The sequence below is a fragment of the Mustela putorius genome, unplaced genomic scaffold, assembly GCF_011764305.1.
Source record: "Mustela putorius furo isolate JIRA1106 unplaced genomic scaffold, ASM1176430v1.1 tig00003909_pilon_pilon_pilon, whole genome shotgun sequence".
Classification (NCBI taxonomy): domain Eukaryota; kingdom Metazoa; phylum Chordata; class Mammalia; order Carnivora; family Mustelidae; genus Mustela; species Mustela putorius.
The window spans coordinates 16,594,023-16,616,851 of NW_025422057.1; the positions used below are offsets into that span (position 1 = coordinate 16,594,023).

The 22,829-nt window shown below is 48.7% G+C and overlaps 1 protein-coding gene across 1 annotated transcript in view; it reads right to left on the minus strand.

Annotated features, from left to right (window-relative positions):
* The window catches only part of HABP2 (hyaluronan binding protein 2), a 32,392-nt gene that overhangs the window by 6,415 nt on the left and 3,148 nt on the right, over window positions 1–22,829 (minus strand). The window contains exons 2-9 of the mRNA XM_004763832.3: window positions 14,608–14,644; window positions 7,799–7,909; window positions 6,181–6,288; window positions 4,904–5,020; window positions 3,879–3,998; window positions 3,211–3,382; window positions 1,920–2,017; window positions 805–1,060 (exon numbers count right to left, since the gene is read on the minus strand). Coding sequence (XP_004763889.1) covers window positions 805–1,060; window positions 1,920–2,017; window positions 3,211–3,382; window positions 3,879–3,998; window positions 4,904–5,020; window positions 6,181–6,288; window positions 7,799–7,909; window positions 14,608–14,644 — 1,019 coding nt within the window. The remainder of the gene's footprint in view (window positions 1–804; window positions 1,061–1,919; window positions 2,018–3,210; window positions 3,383–3,878; window positions 3,999–4,903; window positions 5,021–6,180; window positions 6,289–7,798; window positions 7,910–14,607; window positions 14,645–22,829) is intronic.

Genomic DNA, 22,829 nt, shown 5'->3' on the forward strand with positions numbered 1-22,829 from the left:
ACATTTCCTGAGAGACCTCCTGTTCCCCCTGGGATTTGCTAAAGAGCAGTCAATGAACTTCTTGAACAACTATTCTCTGTGGAGGTTAATGTTTGCGTGTTTGAGGAATGCCAGAAGAATTCACTTAATGACACTGGATAGGAAGACTGGCAAGGCTGCCGCAAAAACCTGGGCTACATGGGACCAGCCCTGACCATGAACTTGGGGAACTCAGGGGAAGTAGTGCTGGCTTCTTTAGGCCAAACAGGATTCATGGCTGAAGACACACAAAACCAGGAGGTTCATGGTAATGGCATCTGATAGGAGCATGCCATTGTCTCTGTTCAGGGCAAGACTGGAGAGGTTAAGGAAACAGGTCAATCTGGGTTCATATCTCATTTACCTACTCACTTTACACATGACTTTACACAAGGTCCTAAACCTTCCCAAGACCCTGGGAATGAGAATAACAATAAATTTTCTCACTGCACAAATATTTTCTAAGGACGGGCACTGTATAAAGACCTGCACTAGGCATTGGGTATATTACAATAAATAAAAGTAAAAATCCCTGTCCTTTCTCAGCTTGTCTTCCAGCAGATTATGTTCAGGATTAACTGTCATAATGCATGTAATGTCCATGGTAAGCATTCTAGACATGGTAGCTCTTTCCCATCTGGTTTTAAGGAGCCACTCTTTTGCTCTTAGGGTTAGATCAGCCCCTCTGGTCCTGCTAGAGTCACCAAAATGCTGATCTGACGGGAAGGGGAGAACACCCCCCAGAGACTTGAGGCTCTCTAGCCTCTGCTTTCAGTAGGCACCTACTCGGTACAGTGGGCAGCGGTAAGCACCCAGCAAGGGTGGATCAGCGCTCCCCCACAGAAGTGGCCTTGGGGCATGGAGGTGACCAGTGGCAATGAGGTCTGCAGGGATGCCTGCCATGGGTGCTTGCCCGCTGTGCTCTTAAAGCCTCCATAGATCCTCTTGATCTTCTTCTCTGTCATCTCAGTCCTCCCGCATGAGTCAAACCCTGGAAGCTTGGTCAGAGGCTCTGTGGGGCTTCCCTCTGGGTCAGCAACGTCTGTGGGACACAAGAAAGACAAATCACACCACTCACTTTCCTTCCAGGGCCTCAGAAGGAGGCTGTCGGAGGTATGACTCCAAGTCTAGCAGCTTAGCTAGCTTCAGAGTTAAGGGACTGTATTGATGCATACCAGGCAGGCAGGTAGTAGGTGCACAATTAATATGTGCACAATTAATACTTGGATTCCTATGAAGCAAGTCTATAGAATTAATGATAAAGGTGTTGCTTTTTACTTCTTATTCTGACATGTATACAAAAACATGTGTGAATATGTAAATCCATCACTGGAGGAAGGGTTACTTGAGTTGATTTTTAAAGAATAGTTGGAGATGGATAAAATCAGACATATGTCAATATTCTAGACAGAGCTGACCATGAAAGCAAAGGCACAGAATTGAAACTATCCAGGGAGGTAATCCCATCAACCAAGGTGCGAGGGTGCTAGTTCCTGACGTGGTTAGAGAGGTGGGCCAGAGAGGACTGCCAGGAAGATTGTGAGGCTGGAATTCTGTCCTTGTCGCATCCTGAGAGGCTATGGAGTCTCAGTCAATATTTGATCACCGCTGTATACTGAAGACCTGGGATAGTACTGGGCATTTATCAAGAAATCTGCAAGTATTTGCTGAGTACACTGACTGGGAGTCAGGAAACATGGCCTCAGTTTACAAAGGTATCCAGGCATGCTAGGCATCCTGAAAGCGGAGTGGAGAATTGGGCGTTTGGGTTTCCACTGGGATGGCAATTGGTAAGACAGGTATGGTGAGTGGACAGTGTAGAAGAGATGGGGTGCGGGAACATCTATCTATTGACATGCAACCTCACCCTTACTGGGACTTTGGGACAACCGTGGTCTTACCTAGGGCTGAGCAAACTGAGATATCACAGTACTCCCATTTCACCTTTGCACTGTTGACTTTGATGAAACACCATGGCTTTTTATCTCCATCTGGGTTTCTAAAATGAAAACACAAAATAATCCAAGGTTAAGGCTTGGTGAAGCCACTGAACTTCATCAAAGGACCTTTGGATAAGAGAGTACCAAGTTCCTACATTCTTCCAGGGACCACTTTCCATTCCATTTTTCCAAAAGCTTAACAAACCCTGGCACATAGTGTTTTTGGCAAAACTTAACTTGCAGAGAAGAATCCCAATGATCAGAAAATAGTCGACAAGCTTTGTGCCAGATCCATGGGACATATCAAATTGTTTGTAGGCAAAGAAACGAGATCCCTGTTGAAGATTCTCCTTGGTCAGGAAAGTGAAATAGCCACAGACACATGGTAAAAGAAGAGCTCCTCTGCCCAGACTTCTAAGTCCTGTGTGTGAGAATTCCCTGAGGAAGCCTACCATGGGCATCACTCTGAAGACCCTTCTAGGAAGGAAACAGCTCAAAGTCAGTGAAAGTGGGAGATAATTTGTATTTCATGCAAGGGAAATCCTCTGGCTTAATGGAACCAGTTTAAAGCCATACAAAAAAATTCCTGTCCCTTGTATGCAGATGATATGCATCCTTGGCCTTGGTTAGAGCAGTGGAGGAAGCCATCCGAGGGGTCTGGAGACAGCAGAAGGGGAAGAAGGTAACTAGTCATCACCATGAATAGAAATGGAGTTATCCTGATGCGGGAAAACCGGAACATCCTTGTGGCAGAGATTGCAATGCTGACTAGACATTCCATTTTATCTTTTACATTTTTCCCTCGAAGTCAGGCAGGATAAAGCATGACTATTTCTGTCCAATAAAATATATATGCAGAGATGATGCATCCATTCTAGATTCAGGCAGTAAAAAAAATTCATGCCCTGTTTTTGAGTCTCTCCTTGCCTTTCCTGGGTATTTGAGTAACTCTGTGGAGCTAAGATTCTCCCTCACTCCTCATTCCCCAGCCCACATGACACATGCAGCCACAGTGAAAATTAAACCCTGAGATATTCAAGCCACTAGGATTTGGGAGCTGTTTGTTACAGCAGCAAAACCTAGCCTATCCTGTGTAGGCAAACCTTCCCAGAAAGAAAGCTGATGAGTTTCAGTGTTCCACTCCCCAATTTCTAAGCTGGCCAAGGAACACTAGGAACAGGGGAAATGGACAGAGAAACCCTTACACTGACAAGTGCCCAAGACTGCTCATGGAGAAGAATGTTAGTTTTACCTGCAGAAGTTGTGCTCCCCAATTCCATGGGTCTCAGCATCTTCCATAAATATGTTGTAATTCTCCTGCAAGAGGAGGTGGGAGTTCCAGTAAAGGCATGAGTGTTGGTTGACTGTCTTACTCACTTTCCCTCGGTAGGAGTAGCCATCACCAACGTAGCAGTCATCAGGACCTTGGAAAGAGTAGGCAGGGACATGGGAACTGAGAGGGACTAGCATGTTGCTCCTGAAGAGGACCTGGCAGGTGCATCAAGTAGGGAGAGGATTGGGCCTGACTACTAATCACCCCGTGATTCCACCATGAATTCTAGAAAGAGAGTGGCTTGTATATCCCATGTTCAACCCAGCTTAAAAACATGAAACACGGTGGTTGTGGGTAGATGGAAATTAATTCTTTAATTTTGGCTCACACAAGGGCTGGTGGCCTGCGGGTTGAAGCCAAGGGAGACCCAGGTGTGCTCGATTGTCCTATACTACATCCCAGTTTGTGACTTTATTTACACAGAGCCAGGAGCACCCTATGCCCTTTGGTTGGAAGGCCACGGCAATAGTAGAGTTTGGGAATCTTGACGTGAACTCCATTCTGGGAACAAAACACAAACATAAAAGGATCCCAGAGGCCTCCCTGTGGCCCAGAGTTTCTGTTGAAGAGGCGGTAGAGACCCATACCTATTTCACAGAATCTCCCCTTGAACTGGTCATGGCAGGTACAGGTGAACTTGGTTCTCCGCCTATGCCGGGAGCAGGTGCCACCATTTTGGCAGGGATTTGGCCTGCACGCAGGAGCCGCTGTGAACACAGGAAGTGGGGCCAGGAAGTCTCTTCAGAAGGAATTGTAGCTACATCAGAGATGATGAGGAGATATTGGTGGCACTCTTCTGGTGCCCATTCTTTCATAAAAGTTGGGTTACCACAGGGGAAAGACAGACCCCTGAACTGACACTCTAGTCAATGTACACACAGACCTTAAGAAAATAAGCAAACCAGGTTGAGTCAATATCATGGAGGCCATGCAAAGAAGAACACCTAAGCAGATGGGTCACCCAGTAAGGAACAAGGGGTATAGACTGAGCAGGAAACTGGGGGCCAGTCTGGGCTAGGTTGAAACCTGGCTCTGCCCATCGATGGCTGTGTGACTGTAAGCAAGTTAGTTAACTTCTCTGAACTTCAGTTCCTTCGTCTGTAAAGCTCTTCCTTGGGGCATTTTTGGAAGAATGTAAGAAAAAACGTAAATCCCTTGGGACAATGCCTGACTCAAAGCAGTGACTAAGTACAGATTTAATCCCCTACACAGCCCATTCCAGAAATAGACCAGGCTTACTTCCTGGAGGAAATGAGTTTCAAGATTATTCTTTTTGGATGGGAAGGAACACAGGTTAGTTAATTCCCCCTAGTCTCTCTAGGGGTGATGCATTTCATTTATTTTTTTTTTTTTTGAGATTTTATTTTTAAGTAATCTCTACGCCCAACATGGGGCTCAAACTCAGAGCCCCAGAATCAAGAGTCACGCGCTCTACTGACTGAGCCAACCAGGTGCTCTGGGATGATGCATTTTTAAAAAGTCCTAGTTAAAAGGGCCATCTCAGATGCCACTAAAACATCAGAGGTATCTGGACTTCCACACCATAGTTTGCAGACATCCCAGGAACAAGCCAGAGAGAAAACCTAGCAGAGAAGGGTCCTCCAGCACTTACCTGTGGAACAGTCGGGTCCCCTGTAAGGGTGTTTACAGGCGCAGCGGTAATAGGGAGGACTCTGGGTAATGAGACATTCGCCCCGTTCACATGGGTTGTTCTTGCACTTGTTTTGCACTATGGGAGATCCATAGAGAAGTGAGTGACATGATTGGGGACACATTTTACTTACCGGGGTACCTGCACAATATGATGTTGGGGGGTGGGTGGGTGACAGACAGAACGCATGCCCTTGTCTGTGGTCTGGAAACACCACGCTACTCCTGGACAACTTAAAAAACAAAAATCCTTGGGTCATGAATGATTGCGTCCCAGTTCCTTCCAGGGCTCATATACTTTTTTTACTCTATCTTGATTAAAAAAAAAAAAAAGAACAAAAACAAACAAATAGAACTGCAATGTCAGTTTCTCTACTTTGTAGTTGATTTCATATTCTATTTACAATTTTGTCGTTCTTTGGGGAAGTTGAGGGGTGAACCCAGATATTTTGTTCATGCCTGATACCCCAAACCATCCTGATACATTTATTGAAGGACTTACAGGATTGCAAATTGAAGGAAGGGGTGGAGAGAGCACAGAGAAAACAAGGCAATCATAAAGCCCTATTTAAAGGTCCTCACTGGCCCCTTCACTCCAGTTAGATGGTGGCTAGATGGAACAGAACCATGTTCTCTCCAGGGGCGCACTTAGCCCATAAGAGTTCTAGTCTCAATATCTCATCACATAGCTTCATGTTATGCCCAGAAGAGGTCACTGAAGTCAGACATTGTAAGGATGGTAGGAAAAAAGAGCCTGGGGATGGGAGCCAGGCACCAGGACTCTAGTTTCTGTTCTTCTAACTACCTGTGTGACCATGAGCAAGTCCCCTGTAACTCTGGGCTCCCTTTCTCTAACTGGATTGGGCCTCATGTGCCTTCAGATCCTTCCCGCTCTCTCATTCGAGAACAGTATTTCTCTGCTGTAGTTAGTCTAAACACTCTAAACCACAAGCCCTGAGTGGAGGATACAGCTTGGTCAGAGTCCAGCTCTTATCTCCTCTTAGCCTCAGTGTTCTCATCTGTAGAATGGACATACCGGTCTATCCGACAGGCATGGGGGAGGATTCAATGAGATGCTGCTTGTTATCGTGCCGAGAAGTCCGTTATGGGGGATACAATATGTGTGGTTATTACCTTTTCCACGGAATCATTCCGCCCTTTCTGGCCCCTAAAGCTGGAGGAGGAATAGCCTCTTGTTCAACTCAGAGGGAATAGGGAAGCCAGTGAAAGCACACTCACCATTCTGACACCTGTTTCCAGAGAAAGGGGCCGGACAGCTGCACGTGAAGGTGTCGCCACTGACAAGGCAGTCCCCGCCATGTTCACAGGGGTTTGACAGGCACGGATCTATAAGGGCAGAAGTCAATGATTGAGATTCACAGCAGGTGAGAAGCCCCCTGCTGGCCCATCAGCCTTCAGCCTCCTGCCCGGAATGAGAGAGGGAACGTGTCACCGTTGCCCGGGATTGGGGAAAGGGGGGGAACATGAATTCTCCTTAAAGAGCAAGGAAAACCGCAGTCACAGGACCAGAGAGAGATTCAGGTTAGTAAGAGGACAGGCGAGAAGGAATCTCATTGAGTTTCTCATTGAGAAACTCCCCTTTTCCACCATCAGTGTTTTTCTCCTCCCAGTCTCGCTGGGAGTGCCACGGGGTCTGCCTCTGATGCTGAAGGCATTTCATAAGCCTGAAGACCTCCCCTACTCCCAGTGCCCGGGGGTGGAGGTCAGGAGTGGGGAAAGAAAACCCACCCCTAATGAAACACAAGCTTTCTGAACATCAGGGAAGAAGACCAAAGGCAAGAGGGTGACAGAAGAATTGGCGGCGAGGAGGAAATGACCCAGTGGCCTTCATCTTTCTTCAACTACTTGTTCAGTTAGATTTTGTCATATTTCATCTGTGCCTTTGGCTTTTCATGGTTGTCTGAATGGATCTTCCCTTGGGGAATTCTTTATCCTTCTGTTCACACACATTGTTCTTTGGTTCAGGAACTAGGATCCCTGGGCCCAGCTCTTGTTTTGATGGTCCCTTCTGATGTTCCCCTGATGCCCTGTATCTTGGCCCTGCCTTCCTGGCCACTTCGCACAGTTACAGTTTTTATTCCAGCGGCTAAGTACGTTCCATTCCTTCTCCTGGCTTCATCACATGGTTTTGCTCGGGCCCCACTTCTCATTTTTCCTTCTGTCCCATTTCTTGGGTTAAGAAGCCATAAAAACAAAAAACAAATGTAGAAGCCCACGTGTGAGTGCGTGCGTGTGCACACACACACACACACACACACACACACACAAGAACAATGATGCAAAGCTTCCGAGGACTGTAAAGAGAAAGAAAAACATAGCCCAAGGGGAAGGTGAGTTTCAATGCCAAATTTGTGAAGCCTACAATCTGATGCTGAAGGCCAACCCGGCCTCTTCTGCATAATTAGGACCTTCCTGTATAGCAAAGCTAGGAAGTGATTTTGAACATGACTTTTAAACACTGTGTCTGGAGACCCAGATGGTGATACACTGCCTTGCTGTAAGACCCTCGCTGACTCAACACCACTCCTGGCCTCAGCTGCTTCCTCTGTCACTTGAAGGTAGGAGAAAGAATCTCTAGGAACCCCTACCCCCAGTCCTTCTAGGGTATGATTTGAACTGAAAAAAGCCAGTCTAAGTCATTTACTCGATACCCATTCTCTGACGCCGGTCAGAGAGGAAAGAGAGGTGCTTGCGCACAGTCACACACAAACTCTCTTCTAGCAGTGCTTGTGCACAGTCACACACAAACTCTCTTCTAGCAGTGCTTGTGCACAGTCACACACAAACTCTCTTCTCCCTCCTCCCAGGAGGGCCCCTGAAGAGTGTTGGAACCTACCATCCTCCATGTAGTACCAGTCGGGATTCTCCTGGTAGGCAGGAGCGTTACTGCTGTTCTCTTCCTGGTTGTATTCCTCGTAGCTGTTCTCGTAGTAGTCAGGGGTCCAATCTGCAGAAGTAGGAAGAGAACGGAAGAAACCCTAATCATTCAACCCAAAGATTTCCAGATCCTGAAGGGGCACCCATGTGTCCTTCTGGCTCCTCGACTGATAGGGTGGACAGAGGGGATTAGGTACTGTGAGTTTTCACTGGGGTGAGTTATGACCCAGCAAGGCAATGTTGGCATTTGTCAGGGTCAAGAGCACCTGCCTGGAAATGAGGAGAAGTCAAGATCTGGCTTTCCACCGACTGTGATGTTTGTTGGACAAGTTACTTGTATTCTCGGGGCCTTGGTTTGCTTATCTGTAGACAGTAGGAAGATGATTGGGGTCTAGAAGGTCTCCAAGGTCCTACACAAGATGTACCCATGGTCAGACCCAATGGTGCCTGAGCACCTTGTTGGGCGGTTCTGTGAATTAGCTTTCTCCCTGGGTCTTTTTTTTTTTTTAAGATTTTATTTATTTGTCAGGGATAGAGGAAGAGAGAGAGCAAGCGAGCACAGGCAGAGATGCTTGGAGAGGCAGAGGGAGAAGCAGGCTCCCTGCCGAGCAAGGAGCCCGATGTGGGACTCCATCCCAGGACGCTGGGATCATGACCTGAGCCGAAGGCAGCCGCTTAACCAACTGAGCCACCCAGGCGTCCCTCTCCCTGGGTCTTTATTAGTCACCTTAACTTACGAAGTCAAAGAAACTCATCACTTTCCTCTTGGTCACGGCACCAAACTACTTTCCTTGTATCTCTAGCCTTGTTCCAACAGCTAGGATTTATTGAGCTGTTACTATGCACTGAGCCCTGCACCAAGCACCTGGACTAGGGCAGCTGATCCCCATAGAACCCCTAAATTGCATCAGCTTGATTGCATTCAGCTGGTCTCTTCCACTGCCTCCGTTAATTCACACTAATCCTTGGGGAAAGGGGTCCAACCATCCCCATCACATACCCAGCCTCCTATATGTAGGATTGGCCCAAGGACAACCTACACAAGGTTCCTGGATTTTGCCCAGGGAAAGACAAGACAGGGTGTGGCACAGCCCCCGGTTGTCGATCTCATGCTAGTCAGGTCCATCGAGAAGAGCAAGTGCCTGTGTAAGGCTCAGCTCTCTGTCCTCTGGGGACTTAGAGGGTGCTGGTAACTCTGTGGCTAGTGGAGAGAAGTTTGGGATTTGAAGAAAGTTGGACTGACTTTGCTCTCTCTGGCTGGCAGGAGTGTGGCAAGGCGGCCACTTAAAGCTAGAAGGACAAGGTGCGGAGATGCATATGGTAATGAGGCAGGAGCAAATCCAGCTTGCTAGACTTGCAAAGGCGCTCCCACCGAGCCCGCCGGTGGCTCCGAGCGTGGCACTTTACCTCAGCCTGATTATCAACCGCATTATCTCCCTCGTCTCTCAGTCATTCCCTTCTAGTCTTTATCTCTTTGGCTTTTGAAAAATCGACTTTTGCACAATGGCTGTTTTATATTTCCCATTAAAATGGAACGATCTTTTTATTTCCTTTTTGAATACGCCAACTCTGGTTCCTTGCCAAAGTTTCACCTCATTTATCACAGTGTCAAGTCAAGACTCCCTTTGCCTGCTCATTATTTCTCGCGAGCTGCTTTTCCCCACTATGAAAATGCTCCCAGAGGAGGCCACCTTTCCAGGGACGAGGATCTAGGTTGAAGATAAGGCCATTGTCTTCCTGGAGCAAATAAAGTTTCTTTCCATCTAGCACGATAAAGCGGAGAAAGAGAGTGAGAAAGTGGGGTGGGGGGGGGGGAGAAAAACCATTTTTCAGAGTTTGACATGAAAGATTTCAAACTGACATTTGGGAGAGACAATGGGCTGGTAATGAGCTGATTACATCATTTATTTATTTCTTTCTTGGTTTAGAGAATTTATTTTTGTTTTTCCAACAGGTGTGTGTAGATAAGTGCCTCCAGAGTGCTCCTGTAATTTCTCCTGTCCCGCCCCCGGGCTGAAGGTCGGCTGGGCTAATCTCAGCTCGGCCATTAAGAATCATTCCCTTCGCAGATATTTGGAAATGGGGAAGGTTTTTACATAAGTGGAATCGCGTGACTTTTCTAGGTGGTGGGGGATGGCTGAAATATCTGCCAGTGTATTTTAGCTGGAATCCAGCCTTGTTAACAAGATCTGCTCAGCCTTCAGTGACGCTGAAGAGGGAATGAGACATGTAGGCTTGGAGTCATACTTCTGCTAAACAAAGCAAAAAGTCCCTGCTCTTCCCCAGGGGGCCCAGGGCCCTTGGTTAAGATGGAGAGAAGCAACAGAGGCTCAGTGGCCCCATGTCACCAGAAGCCAGACAGTTGGAGTTCTGTGTGAGGAAAGGCACTGAGATCCTCCTGCCCCATGTTTTCAGAGTGCTGTATAGAAGTATGCCCTCCGTGGCAGGAGTTCTCCACCTCCAAACTTACAGTTTATTTTGTCTTTTTTATGCTGTTGGCACTTAATCCCACTGTCTACATAAGGAAAGGGTGTTGTGCACCTACGATGGACCAATATGACACCAGGTTCAGGAAGGCACTGGGAATAATGGAGAGATATACAGAAAAGAGTGGGATGCGGCCTCTAGCACAAGAGTTTCTGGGCCAGGGTGAATGAGGGAGGAAAGCCAGCCAAAAAGGGAGATGAACAGGGAATGGAGAGGCAGGGGAGCTAGATATGGCCAAGTCTAGGTGAGGTCGCTTCACATTCTACGTTGGCAAGTTCAGGCAGTATGAGCCAATCTGATGGGAGAAGATGGTCCCGACTCCCCACCCTTCCCTGTCGCCTCATCTTTGGCAATGAGACTTTATAGCTCCTCCTACCAAAAGATGGAGTTGATTTCCCCCACCCCTTGGGTGTAAACTGGCTTTGGGACTTGTGCTAGAGGACAATGTGCCTTGTTCCAAGCTTGGGTCTCTAAAGTCTGGCATACTTCCTCTCTCTTTCTTTTCTCTCAGGCCTCTGTGACTGCCCTGTGGTACAAGTCTGGTCTATTCTATAGAGTATAAGAGAATGTGTGGGCAACAGAAGGTCCAGCACTTCCAGTCAAGGCCTCCAACGTATAAGAGCCCAGCTGATCCTCAGCTAACTGCGGACACAAGAGGAGGCCCGGCCAACATCAGCCGAGCCTGGTCTAGACCAGAGGAACTTCCTGGCTGAACCCAGTCCAAATTGCCAACCCAAAGAATTGACACATTATTCTTATTCTAGGAAGAATACTCATGGTTGAAGGCACTAAGTTTAGGGTAGTATACTCTGTAGTAATAATGAATGAACACACAGGGATTGATTGATCCTGGGTTGCCAGTGTGATAACAATTTTAGAAACTCCAGCATTCCTCAGCAGCCTTGTAGAATGTTAGGTTTCATGGCTGGCGCTCAGATGGTTTATTATTCAACTTGGTCTATCTGATTGTTCCCTCCAAGTAGGCAGTTAGTGTCTTAAGAGCGAGGGCCTTGTCTTTTCCTCAGACCCAGCACAGAGCCCTATATGCAGTTAATGGTTGTGTTCCACAAGTGAGTTTTTCCCTTTGTGGTGGGACCTCCCTTCCTTCTGACTGGCCAGCACACAGCAGGCACAGAGCTTGGCCAGCAAAGCTGGGATCTGCTTGGAGCAGAGGAAAACAGGGAACTTAGGAGAGAGACTATGTGAGATCCGGGTCAGAGGTATTTGGTGTAGAAGATGCCTAATGGGCTCTGTAGAGTCTAGAAATTTGTCCAAGTGCTTTCCTGCCTGCTTTCCTGGCCCCCTCCTCTGCCACCCACGGGTTACAGCCTGCCATGGAATTTGCTTTCCTTGCTGGACTGGAGAAAAACACACCAGGACTGAATACAGGTTTTTGGAGGCATTCTCTAGACGGTAGAAAAGGAGACTGCTTCAGGTGAAGAATGGAGCAGTTTTTGGGAGCATCTCATACTAGGCATCAAAAGAAATCCTTGTGGATCTGTCTAGTTATCAGAGTCTGTTTCTAGAACCTTCCAGGAAGGATGGTGAGAGCATCCTGAACTTCCTCAAATCATCCTGATAACTGGTTATTCTCTATGTCCTGGACACTATACTAAATAAATGTGGTGGCGGAGACAGGTAGGCCAGGTCTACCTCATGCCAAATCTGGTTTGCTTTTCTACTGGCCCTCCTGGGCCTCTTGGGGGTTTGTGTTTCAGGAAACTCCATGGGTTTCAGCTTCCAGGAAGTAACACACGTCGAGAAATCTTTTTTAGCACACGCTCCAAGTCCCTCGACCGGGATTACCGTGGTCTGGACCCAGGGTCTCTCGGAAAAAGCTCCGCGTTGGTGCGATGGGGACTCTGCAGCTGCTTGGTTAAGGAGCTTGCCAGATGTGCGGAACGGAATAAAAATCTCCGGAATGCTGTCCCTGTTGGCGTCATCCATCACCGTGGCACAGACGGGTCCTCCGAGGGCCTCCCCCAAGCCCCAGCCCTGTTGGCCCGTATTTGACGCTTCCCATCCAGCTGACAGGGCAAGCTCAGCCGAGACCCTCACTGGCAGGCGGCAGGACAGCTGATGGATGGGCTTAGCTTGTGTTGCTGGGCAGAGCCCAGCCAGCTTTGAAGAGGTATTTCCGCAGGCCCGTTGGCTGTCACGGCACCTGCTTTGGGGAGATGAGCGGAGTCTTTGCTGTTTGATGGCCCCCTCCTCTGCCACCCACGGGGGACTGTGGCCCAGGCGCCTTCTGCTCCCGCCAAACCGTCGCCATGTGCTGTGTCCAGTAAGACCAGCTACAGAAGCCGCTTGCCTGTGGACACTGGCATGGTGTTTCCTTGGCCACGCTGCTCTCTAAAGCCAGCTGGGATCTGACAAATTCCATCAAAGCACCAGAGCAGACACGAATGGGGCATTTTTAAAACCTAACCTGCTCTGTAGAAAGGCCCAGCTACACATCTCACCCTACTCCCTAGCCAGAGGTCGACCGAGCACCTCAAGACGGACTTGGGAGCCCGGGGATGGTGGGCTCCAGCGTCCCTTCAACTACTCACCAAACTGACAGAAGCTATTGACAGAGTTCTTCTAGAGCCTAGAATTTCAGAAGGTTAAATCCAACACTCTCCACTCCCTCCTAAGCAGCCTGTGTTTAAAGCTGGCTAGTGATGGAGAACATACTACCTCCCAAGGGCCCAACAGCCCATTCAGATTTTTTTGATGACTTTGATGGTGAGGAAGTTCTCCTGTTTGCAGACCAAATCTGATCCTATTGCTTCTAATCTCTTTCATTAAAGCTAAAAGCCTTGTGAACACAGAGACTGATTCCTCCCTTTACTGTGATCCATGTTTAGTGGGGCCACTGCTTCCAGTTGTTCACGTTGTTCACTGCACAACTTCAGTGCCAGAGTGTCAGAAACTCATGGTCACTGTAGATGTCTTCCACAATTTTCTGGAAGATGGCAATACCGTGTCTTGGGGTAAAGATACCTCTTAATTCTCAAAGTTGACCTCGTGGACTAGGGGCGGGTCTGCTTTTCAAATCCTTGAAGAGAATGAGGTTTCTGGACTCCTCTATGCTCCCCACCCACTGTGTGACCCCACAGTTCTGGAGCTCCATCTGTCTGACACCTGGTAGCTGAGTGGTGTGTGCTGAAGGCCACGGAGGGGGCAGCTCTCCCTGTCCCCTTGGCTTTGGACCCCCCAAACTCCACATGTGGATGCTGATGTGGGCAGCTGGGGGAGCCGCCCAAAACACAATTCCTCCAAGGACTAAATTATATGTTGTTGAGTTGGACAGTCTCCTTTGCACTGGAGAAAGACACAGACACTTTCAAAAGCCACATGCCATGCTCAATTCCACAAACATCCCCTGAGCATAATGAGTGGACAAAGATCAGACATCATCTGTCTTGAGCCAGCCACGGCTTTGCTGCTGTCACATGGATTTTGACCAAGTTGTCCCCACCTTGACTCCAAATAAGCCCTTGACCCAAAGTTCAGACATGACTGCCATCTCCATGTGCTGTCTCCCTGGCTATGGTCCTCTGTGGGGTGACCAGCACAGGTCACCACCAGTGGCAATGCCAGTCTCCGCCCTGATGGGAGTTTTGCGTAGCATTTTCTCCCTTCGGTCTTGGAGCAGAGAAGGGAGACTTGGACCCAGAGTCAAAGACCAAGATTGGATGATGGCAGAAGGAGCAGCTATGCTTGGCTTGGGCACAGCTGAGGGCACCGGGCAATGGGTCATTGTTGTGGATGCTGGTGGGAGGCCGCCACAGGGGCAGGTCAGCCTGGGGACTGCCTGCGTGGCACAGCACAGAGGACCTGGCTCCCGACCCAAGGGGTGGAGTGAGTTGGGGTCCAGGGTGGGCCTGCAGGGGGCCAGTAAGTGCCCAGTGCCACCCTGGCTTTGCATTGGCCTTTTCATCTCATCGCATCTCTAATGGTCTGTGTGACCTGTAGCCTCCCCTCCCAGGGCCTCGATTCCCTTCTCTGTAAAATGAAGAGATTTCACTGTACCAGCAATTTTTCCCTTGGGGTCCTGACGGGGGACCAGGGGTATCCATGGGTAACTCAGAATTGAATAAAGCATGGTGTTTGTGCACAGAGACACAAATATCGGGAGTGCATTTTTCTGGGAAATTTCTCGAAAGGGGTCTACAACACATCTGAATCATTTGAACCCTGAGCTTGTGACAGCACTTACGTGCGTGGGCCCGCTTTCTTCCATCCCAGAACCAGCCTGTGGTTTGTGAGGAGCCCCAGGGCGATCCACACACTCACCTGGGTCCGGGTCGAGGAGTAAAGACATCAGGGAGAACTGAAAAAACAAAACAAAACAAAACAAAGATAAACCCACACAGGGCTGAGCTAGGTCAAGTCAGCTGACTGGCTGGATGCCTCCCTGACTTATGGGGCTCGTGCTCACCTGCTCTCCTGCTGGGGCCTGGCTGCCCAGGTATGGACAATCTGTCCATGATAGGGATTAGCATGGATTGAGCATCTCCTGTCTGCCTGATTGTGCGTTGCTGCATCTCATTCTTGTAAGAGCCGTCTGAAGAGGCTTTTGTCTGCCCATTGACAGATGAGAAATTTGAGGCTCAGAGGTCACACAGTTGTGATAGAATTCAGATTCACACTCAAGTCTAGGTGATGGTCTTGGTTGACAGCTCCTTGGACTGGGGATGGACACATGCTTAAAACTCTCCAGTGGCTTCCCATTGTTCTTAGAATAAAATACAAACACCAGCCACAACTTATAAACCTCCTTCCATACCCTTCCCTTCCACTGACACTTACTAATCTCCAGCCACACGTGGGTTCCAACTAGCACTAGCCAAGCTCCCCTCACCCCAGGGCCTTTGCACTTGCTCTTCCTCCTGCTTGGAAAGCTGTCTCCATGACCATCAAGGTTCCAGCTTAAATGCGATCTTCTCAAGGAGGACTTCCCCAACTCCCCTATGGGTATGACCCCTCCCTCATTGTTTCATCACTATGTCCATTCATTTGCTCCACAGTTCTTATTGCGACACATAGTTTACATCTGTTTATCTGCACGCTATCTGTTTCTCACATTGCCTCTGTCCTCCAGAAAGGCAAAGACCTTGTCTGTTTCATCACTGATGTATTACCCCATACTGAGCATAGCGCTCGGCGCACGGCAATCCTCAAAGAGTTTTTGCTGAATAAATAAATAGTGTTATGAACAGTTCCTTCTAGAATGCAGTATTTACCGGAAAAAGAAAGCATTACTCATTTAATAGCTGGAACGTTTACTTTTACTTAATTCAAGGGTCAGCAAACTAAGGCCCCTGGGGCCAAACCCGGAAATGTGGCTTTACAAATTGAATTTGATTGGGACGCAGCCATGCCCGTTTTTAAGTATTCTTTGAAACCTCTTTTGTGCTATACCGTCGAAGTCGTGACAGAGACCAGACAGCCCCAACGATTTCCTATCTGGCATTTTACAAAGCTTGCTGCCCTCCTATTTAAAAAAAGAAGTTTCTAGCCCCTGACAGGTCTCCCTTTGGGTCTTAGCCACCAAAAAGTTGTGGTCAATGTGGTCATCCCTTTGGGTCTTAGCCACCAAAAGGCTGTGGTCAGTGTGGTCATCTTCCCAGTACCCACATCAACCTTCCTCTCCCTGCAGTGGTAGTTTTGATTTTCTGTTTTACTGTCAGCCTCTTTAACCATTTTGGGAATTAGGCAGATGGACAATAAATTAGAAAAGACAGGAAAAAGAAAGAATGCGTCCTGATGGGAGGTACCGAGCATACAACATCAACATGTGGGATTCTTGACAAAAATGCTTATCCTGTGTCTGTCCATGAGGAATACGACAGGTGTAGACAGTGGCCATTTCAACAAAACAACCAGCCTCGACCCTACAAAAATGTCAGTGTGTGTCATAAAGACTAAGAAGTTGGGAAGGCTGTTTTTGTTTTTGTTTTTTTAAATGAGACTAAAGAGACCTGACAACCCAATGCAGGGAGTGATCCTTGATTTAAAAAAGAGAAAAAGCTATAAAAGACATTATTGGGGCAACCGGGAAACCCAAATATAAACTCATATTAAAGAATATTAGTGTATCAATGTGGAACTTCTCGAGAATGATAATGGCATTGGGAATATATCTGTATTCACGCTCAGTGTGTTGGTCCTTCCACCCTCTGTAGACTGGACAACATCCACCACACACAGCTGAGGAGGGGGGTAGGTGCAGAGCGCTGAGGACGTTTGCTCTCTGGACGATGCCTGTCCCTGTTTAATTGCCTCGCGGCCACCTGGCTTGGTTTCTGCAAAGAATGAGTCAAAGGCTGGGCATTTTGTTTGGGAAGGGGGTTCTGAATGGGGAGCCTGACAGAGGAAGGCTGAGTTCAGGTCTCGGGGGGTATTCCCAGACCCTTGGTCTTGGGGTCTTAAACGGGGAACATCTGATGCTGACCCCTCCAGGCTTGAGGGGCAGGGTGGTGCCAAAAGAGGGGTATGAGACAGCCCCAGATGCCAACGTTACCCCTCCTGCCAATTCTGCCTTGATCCTGCCCCTTACCGCACCTCAGCTTCCCTCCATGGAGCTTATCCGGAGCTTGTCTACCCATTATTTGCCCAGCCCAGAGGCGGTACCACCTGAATTCTCCCATATAAACTGCCATGCCTGTTCACTGTCGACCCCGAGAAGTGGGCAGGACAGGAGGGAGGACTTGGAGGAACAGATTTCCTCTGCGCCCAGTGCGGAAAAGGCCCTCTGACACCTGTGCCTGGCCCAGAGCCCCAGATCGCGGCTCTGACCCGGACCAGGAGGCCTGGCCAGATGCTGCGCCGCCCACAGCCAGCAGGTGGCAGACGTGCCCTTTCCAGGAGCAGGTGCGGGCGCTCTGAGGGTTCCCGAACAAAAAGAAAGGGAGACCTTTCTGGGCTGGGGGCCCTGAGGATCCCACTGGGTCTCGCAGAGTCGGAAGCTGCTGCAGTTCAGCTGTGCAGCCTCGGCTGTGTGTCAGGGGGTGCCAGGGATCCGGAGCCGGCCCACTCGTTTTGTGAATCACTGGGTCCTCCAGCAGAGGCCGCAGTGAAATGCAGAAACGGGGTGCCCAGGCACAGCCTGGGTAACTGGGGCTCCAGGTGGGAAAGGCCGAGCCAGTGGTCATTGTTTACGCCGGACGTCTGGATCCTGAAACTAACCTGGGTGGCGGGGCCAGGGGACTGGGTGGGCACAATATTTGCCTCTTTTCATCCCATGGTGGCATTCCATTTTTCCACGGTGGCGGGGAAATGAAACAGCTCCTAATCCTGGGACTGGAAATCCAAGGAGGAAGACCCCGAAAGCAAAAGGATTAAGAAGAAAGAGGAGACAACTGTCGTCTCAGTCGATGTGTGCTGACAGCTGACAGTGTGCCAAGTGACGGATATGCGTTTGGTCTCACTTGCTGTACACAATCCTTGGTCATTGAGGTTCTATAATTATGCCCATTTTAGAGGCGAGCAAACAGATGGGCAGAGATTAAGCTGCCCAGAGGAGCTCGGCTGGCCCACTGTGCAGCCAGGATAGAACGGGGCCAGCCAGCCATCAGGGTCCTTGGTCTTAATCTCCATTATGACGGGGGGTGAGGGCGCCATGGCAAGCATTTGCTGGGAAGGAAGAATGAAGAAGAAAACAGAAGAGCTACCTAATTCGGAGAGAGAGGCAGGGCATGGAACTGGGTGATGAGATCAGACCCCTGTCCTGTCCCAGGAAAGGCCTGTTCAGTCTAGCCCAGGCCTGGCAGGACACAGAGAGGGCCAGCGGGCACCAGTGACAGCTGCTGAAGGTACAAAAGTCAGCTCCAGCCTCGCCGGTCCACTGTGGCTAATGCAGCTCAACGCACATCTCCACCCAGCTTGGGGGGCCTGCTAGCCACGGCCAGCTTCTTCCACCATTTGTATTCTTCGTCTCAAAAGGGCTAAAATAGCAACTTCTAGTGTCTTCTAGGCTAAGGTTGGTTAGTGGGAAAGATAAAGAGGGCAGAGAAAAAGATACTGTCTCTGAGTCTTACTGATTTACGGTGTAGTCTCCTTGGGGGTGAGGAGCATTGAAGTCTAATCTGCTTTGTCCTCTCTTTAATCTAGTTTAATCTTTTTCTAGACTATTTCAATTCTGGTTCTTCCCCTACCTTTCAGAACTCTAGATCTTCTAGAAAACAAACCAAAAGGCAGAAGCTAAAACCCTGAGTCGATGAATTCCAAGCTTGGAAAGCAGAAGATGGGAGATGGGGAGCTAGACCTGTCCCTTGGGGCCAGAAGCTTGGCTTGGTGTGAACAAACAACAGAGAAACCTTTCCCCGGGTAGGTAAAAAATGGGGACCCTGATCCCACCATCCCTTCCCCTTGGATGTTCTACCATGACCTGGTGGTAGATCAATGAGGAAGAATTGCATTTGTCCCGGGGGCAGCTGTGTGGGAGAGAAGTCTGCCCTGTGGCCAGGTGAAGCCGCAGCCTTGGGACTGGAAAGTGAGCCAGAGGCAGGAGTGCGCAATTCAGCAGGCCAGTCCTCACTGTTGGACAAAGAGCTTAAGGTCAGGGTGAGAGGTGGCAGTGACAGAGGACAGAGGTTGTTAGGATTCCGGTCACCATCCCAACTATTGCCCCATACCTTCCCCACACTGGGACTCCTGCTCCAGACAAGCGAAGTGATGAAATTAACAGTTGTGCAAAGCCACTTACACCTTTTCCCAAAAAAAAAAAAAAAAAAAGGAATAAAATACACATAACCCAGTACTTTTGAACTTGAACCATTTGTAAGTGGGCTATTCAGAAACATTAGCCACATTTCTGTTGTGCCTAACGGTCTCTGCTCTGTCTCTCTCTCTTTTTTTTTTTTTTAAGATTTTATTTATTTATTTGACAGACAGAGATCACAAGTAGGCAGAGAGGCAGGCAGAGAGAGAGAGAGAGAGAGGGAAGCAGGCTTCCTGCGGAGCGATCCCAGGACCCTGAGATCATGACCTGAGCCGAAGGCAGCAGCCCAAACCACTGAGCCACCCAGGCGCCCCCCGGTCTCTGCTCTCTTTACCCAAAACTTTCTCATCATCCCCAGCAGAAAGTCTGTAGTCATTAGACAACAGCGCTTTCCTCCCTGCCCACAGCTCACCTGCGTTGTCTTTTCTGTCTCTAGATTTGCCTACTCTACGTACTGCATATGTGTGGGATCCCAGGGTCTGTCCTTGTGACTGGATTTGTTTCACGAGGCATAATGTTCTCGAGGTTCGTGTTGGTAGCGTATATCCAAATTTCATTCCTTCAAAGGCGGAGTCGGATCCATTGTGTATCCATTTGGTTTTTCCCTTCATGTGCTGAGGAACACGACTTTAATCAGAAGCCCCCGGCAAGGAGGCAAGGCTCTAAGACAGAGGGAACATAGGGAGGCCAAAGAAGAAAGCCCTGTCTAGTTGTGTGGGTGCGTGGTTTCCTTCTTGGGAGCCTGGGCGAAGGCGGACCATAGTGACCAGCAAGCTAGCACTGTGGAGAGGAGCGGGTCTAGAGCCTTCTTGTAAGGAGGAGGAAGCTAAGGGCCGGGGTGTTGGAGTGTGAAGTATTCCTTTAAGGACCTGAGCTGACTGGGGCAGGGGAGGGACTCAAGACCTGACCGCCTTTTTCTGAAAAGGCCTTTTTCTGAAGTCAGTCTCCTGTGCCTGGCTTGGAGGCGCTCTGTACAGCTTCTCTGCTTTCAAGCTCAGAGCTGTAGAGCCCACCGAGCCCCCCACCCTGGTAAGTAGGGGCTGGACTGACTGTAGCTTCACGTGACAAGCAGAGAGGGGGTGGGGTGGAGGGAGGAGTTCCATGGCAGTTGTCACTCTTGGCTGGAGAGCTGGATGGAAATTCAGATGCCGGGGCTCGATCTGCAGGCGTCTTATGTCTCTGGGTCTGGAGTAAGCCTAGAACATGAATTTCAAACCAGTACCCAGGTGACTTTACCCTCAGCCTCACTTTGATTGTATCTGCCTTAGGCATGAAGCTCCTGGCCAAGGAAACAGGGGGCTGATATTTGCTCCTATGCAAGGCATTGGATCCCCCCGTGCCTCAGTTTTCCCAATTGTAAAACTAAAAATTTCCTTGCCTTGATGTTTTATTCAAGGGGATGCGGTTGCTCCCGGGGAGTGTAGTTTCAAGGAATTGGGGAGGATTGAAGGTTAGAGAGTAAGGTCATTCGGGATGGGGAGATTGCATCAAAACACTCCTTTCTAGATGTGATATGCAGTTGGAAGGCCCTTGGAAAGGCAAATGAACAAATAAAACAAAAGAGTAGGATGGGTCTGAGGCCGGCCATAGGAGCATAACCCCTCAAGTTAACCTGGGCCAGTTGGCCTCAGCAAATAGCTCAGGGGCTCAGAAAAGGAGCTTCCCACTGATGGGAACCCAGTCCAGCCCCAAAGCTGTGTCTTCTAGGCAGGACCCAGGGATCCCCAGGCTGATGATGTGGGCGGTGCTTGGCCAGGGCGTGGCAGCCAACACAGCAGGAGGCTGTCACTCCCCTCCCAATTTTACTGTCAACCCTTCCAAAGCCATCCCAAAGAAAAACTCGCTGGAGCCGGTAAGTCTCTACTCTCTCCCCCCACCCCCCGTGTTACTCCCCTCTTCCCACAAGGAGAAAGCAGGCTTGAGGCTCTGACCATCTATGTGACAAGTGTAGCCAGTAAGAATTCAATGACATCATTTTCTGTGATTTTTGTTTTTCCATTTATAGTACTGACAATTTCCTCTAAAAATAAATCTATCGAGATAGAGAAAAGGTAAGTATGTGTAAGGAACATATTAAGAAACGGGCTTGGGCTTTAACAAGATTTCATTCATGAGTAAAGTTTGAAAACACTGAACTGATTGGTTAGCCATCTGGCAAGCCTCGATGCTTCTGGGGTTAGAAAGAAAAAGTTTAGGGACCGTGGAAGTTGCCTCCAGGTGGGAGTAACTTTGTCGCCTGCTGGAAGCTGGAGTCTGAGACCACTGCGTCTTTTGACGCCTTCCACACCACACTGAACGTTCTCCTTTGTTCTTGGGTAGCCCCTGACCTGGCCAGCCTCTAGCGCAGGGGTCGTGAGCTTGGAACCGGGATTGGGCAGACTTGGGTTTGAATCCGAACTCTGTAACCGCGCCCCGCCCCCTGCCCAGCCCCAGGCGGCCGTCTACAGCATGCTGATCATTGAACTTTTCTATAGCTTAGTTTCTTATTTGTCCAATGAGGGTGACATGGTCCCGAACTTGTGGGGCTATTGGGAAACTTTAATGAGATCATAAGCAGTAGGCACATGATAGCTGATACACGGTAGAGACTTAGTAAACTTAATAAATGGTTGCCACTATGATTATGATTATTAGCCACTGTTGTCAATGAGTTTGAGTTTCTTTCTTTTTTTCTTTTTTTTTCCCCCCTTCCTTCCTTGCTTCCTTCTCTTTCTTCTTCCTTCCTTCCTTCTTCTTTCTTCCTTTCTTTCTCTCTTGTGGGCATGACTGAGGAGGGTTCCCTAAGCATAAACTCTTTCTGGGATATGTTTGTTGGGTCAGAGGCACTTTACACCAACCCCCCAACCCCCACCCCTTCGTTTTTCCTGGGATCCTTGCCAGGTCCTAAGCCAGAAAACCTTGTTATATTAATTATGAAGAAAAGCATGTTTTATTTAAAATCCCGGCTGCCGAATATTCTGCCATGCTGTTTCTCTGTGACAGCAGCATGGCTTTTGCATTTAGGGAACCCTAATGAATTTCAAATATAAATATATCTGTGCCTATCTACACATGCGATTTCCTGCGACCTGATTTCCCTAAATACCAGTGCACACCGCCAAAGCTAATGAGTTGAAATTGTGCTTTGGATCAGTCAAAAAAAAAAAAAATGTATGAGAAGTCGCAGTGAAATTCAGTCGCTCTCTTTTCTATAAGTCTCTGTGTGGGTTCCAGCAAGAGAGAGGGATGTCCCTCCTGGGTTTGAAAGAGACTTGAACATTCTGGAACAATGAAGCTTAGAAAGGGGTGGCCTGTATCTTCCCATCAAAGGCCTGGTTTAGTCCTGGGGGACGTGCAGGTTTGGATGCTTAAATGAATCAGACATTGAACCCAGTTATGTGACCATACAAAACTGATTCCAATTCTTCAACATCCACACTGTTTCTGCGTCATAACAGACAAACAGGGCTCCCTCTTGTTTCTTTCTCTCTCTCCAAGCTAGAACCCATCAGATAATGAACATCTGTCAAGCAAAAAGGTGTCAACAGTAGAAAGTGGTAAGGCCTATGGACTCGGGGGCTTGAGTTTCCTCTAAAAATGAGAGCAATAGCCCCTCATCTAGTTGGTGCCAAGCAAGAATGTGAGCCCCATGTTACTAAAATGTTTTCAAGAGAAGCTGGGAATTTATATTTCTATGTAAAATGTTCTGATTTGCAGATGTCACCTAGCAATTGAAAGGAAATTAGAATACTCTTAGGCTGACCTTCTACCCACCAAATAAAACTCAGGCTGTGAGCAGAATGTACCCCAAGTT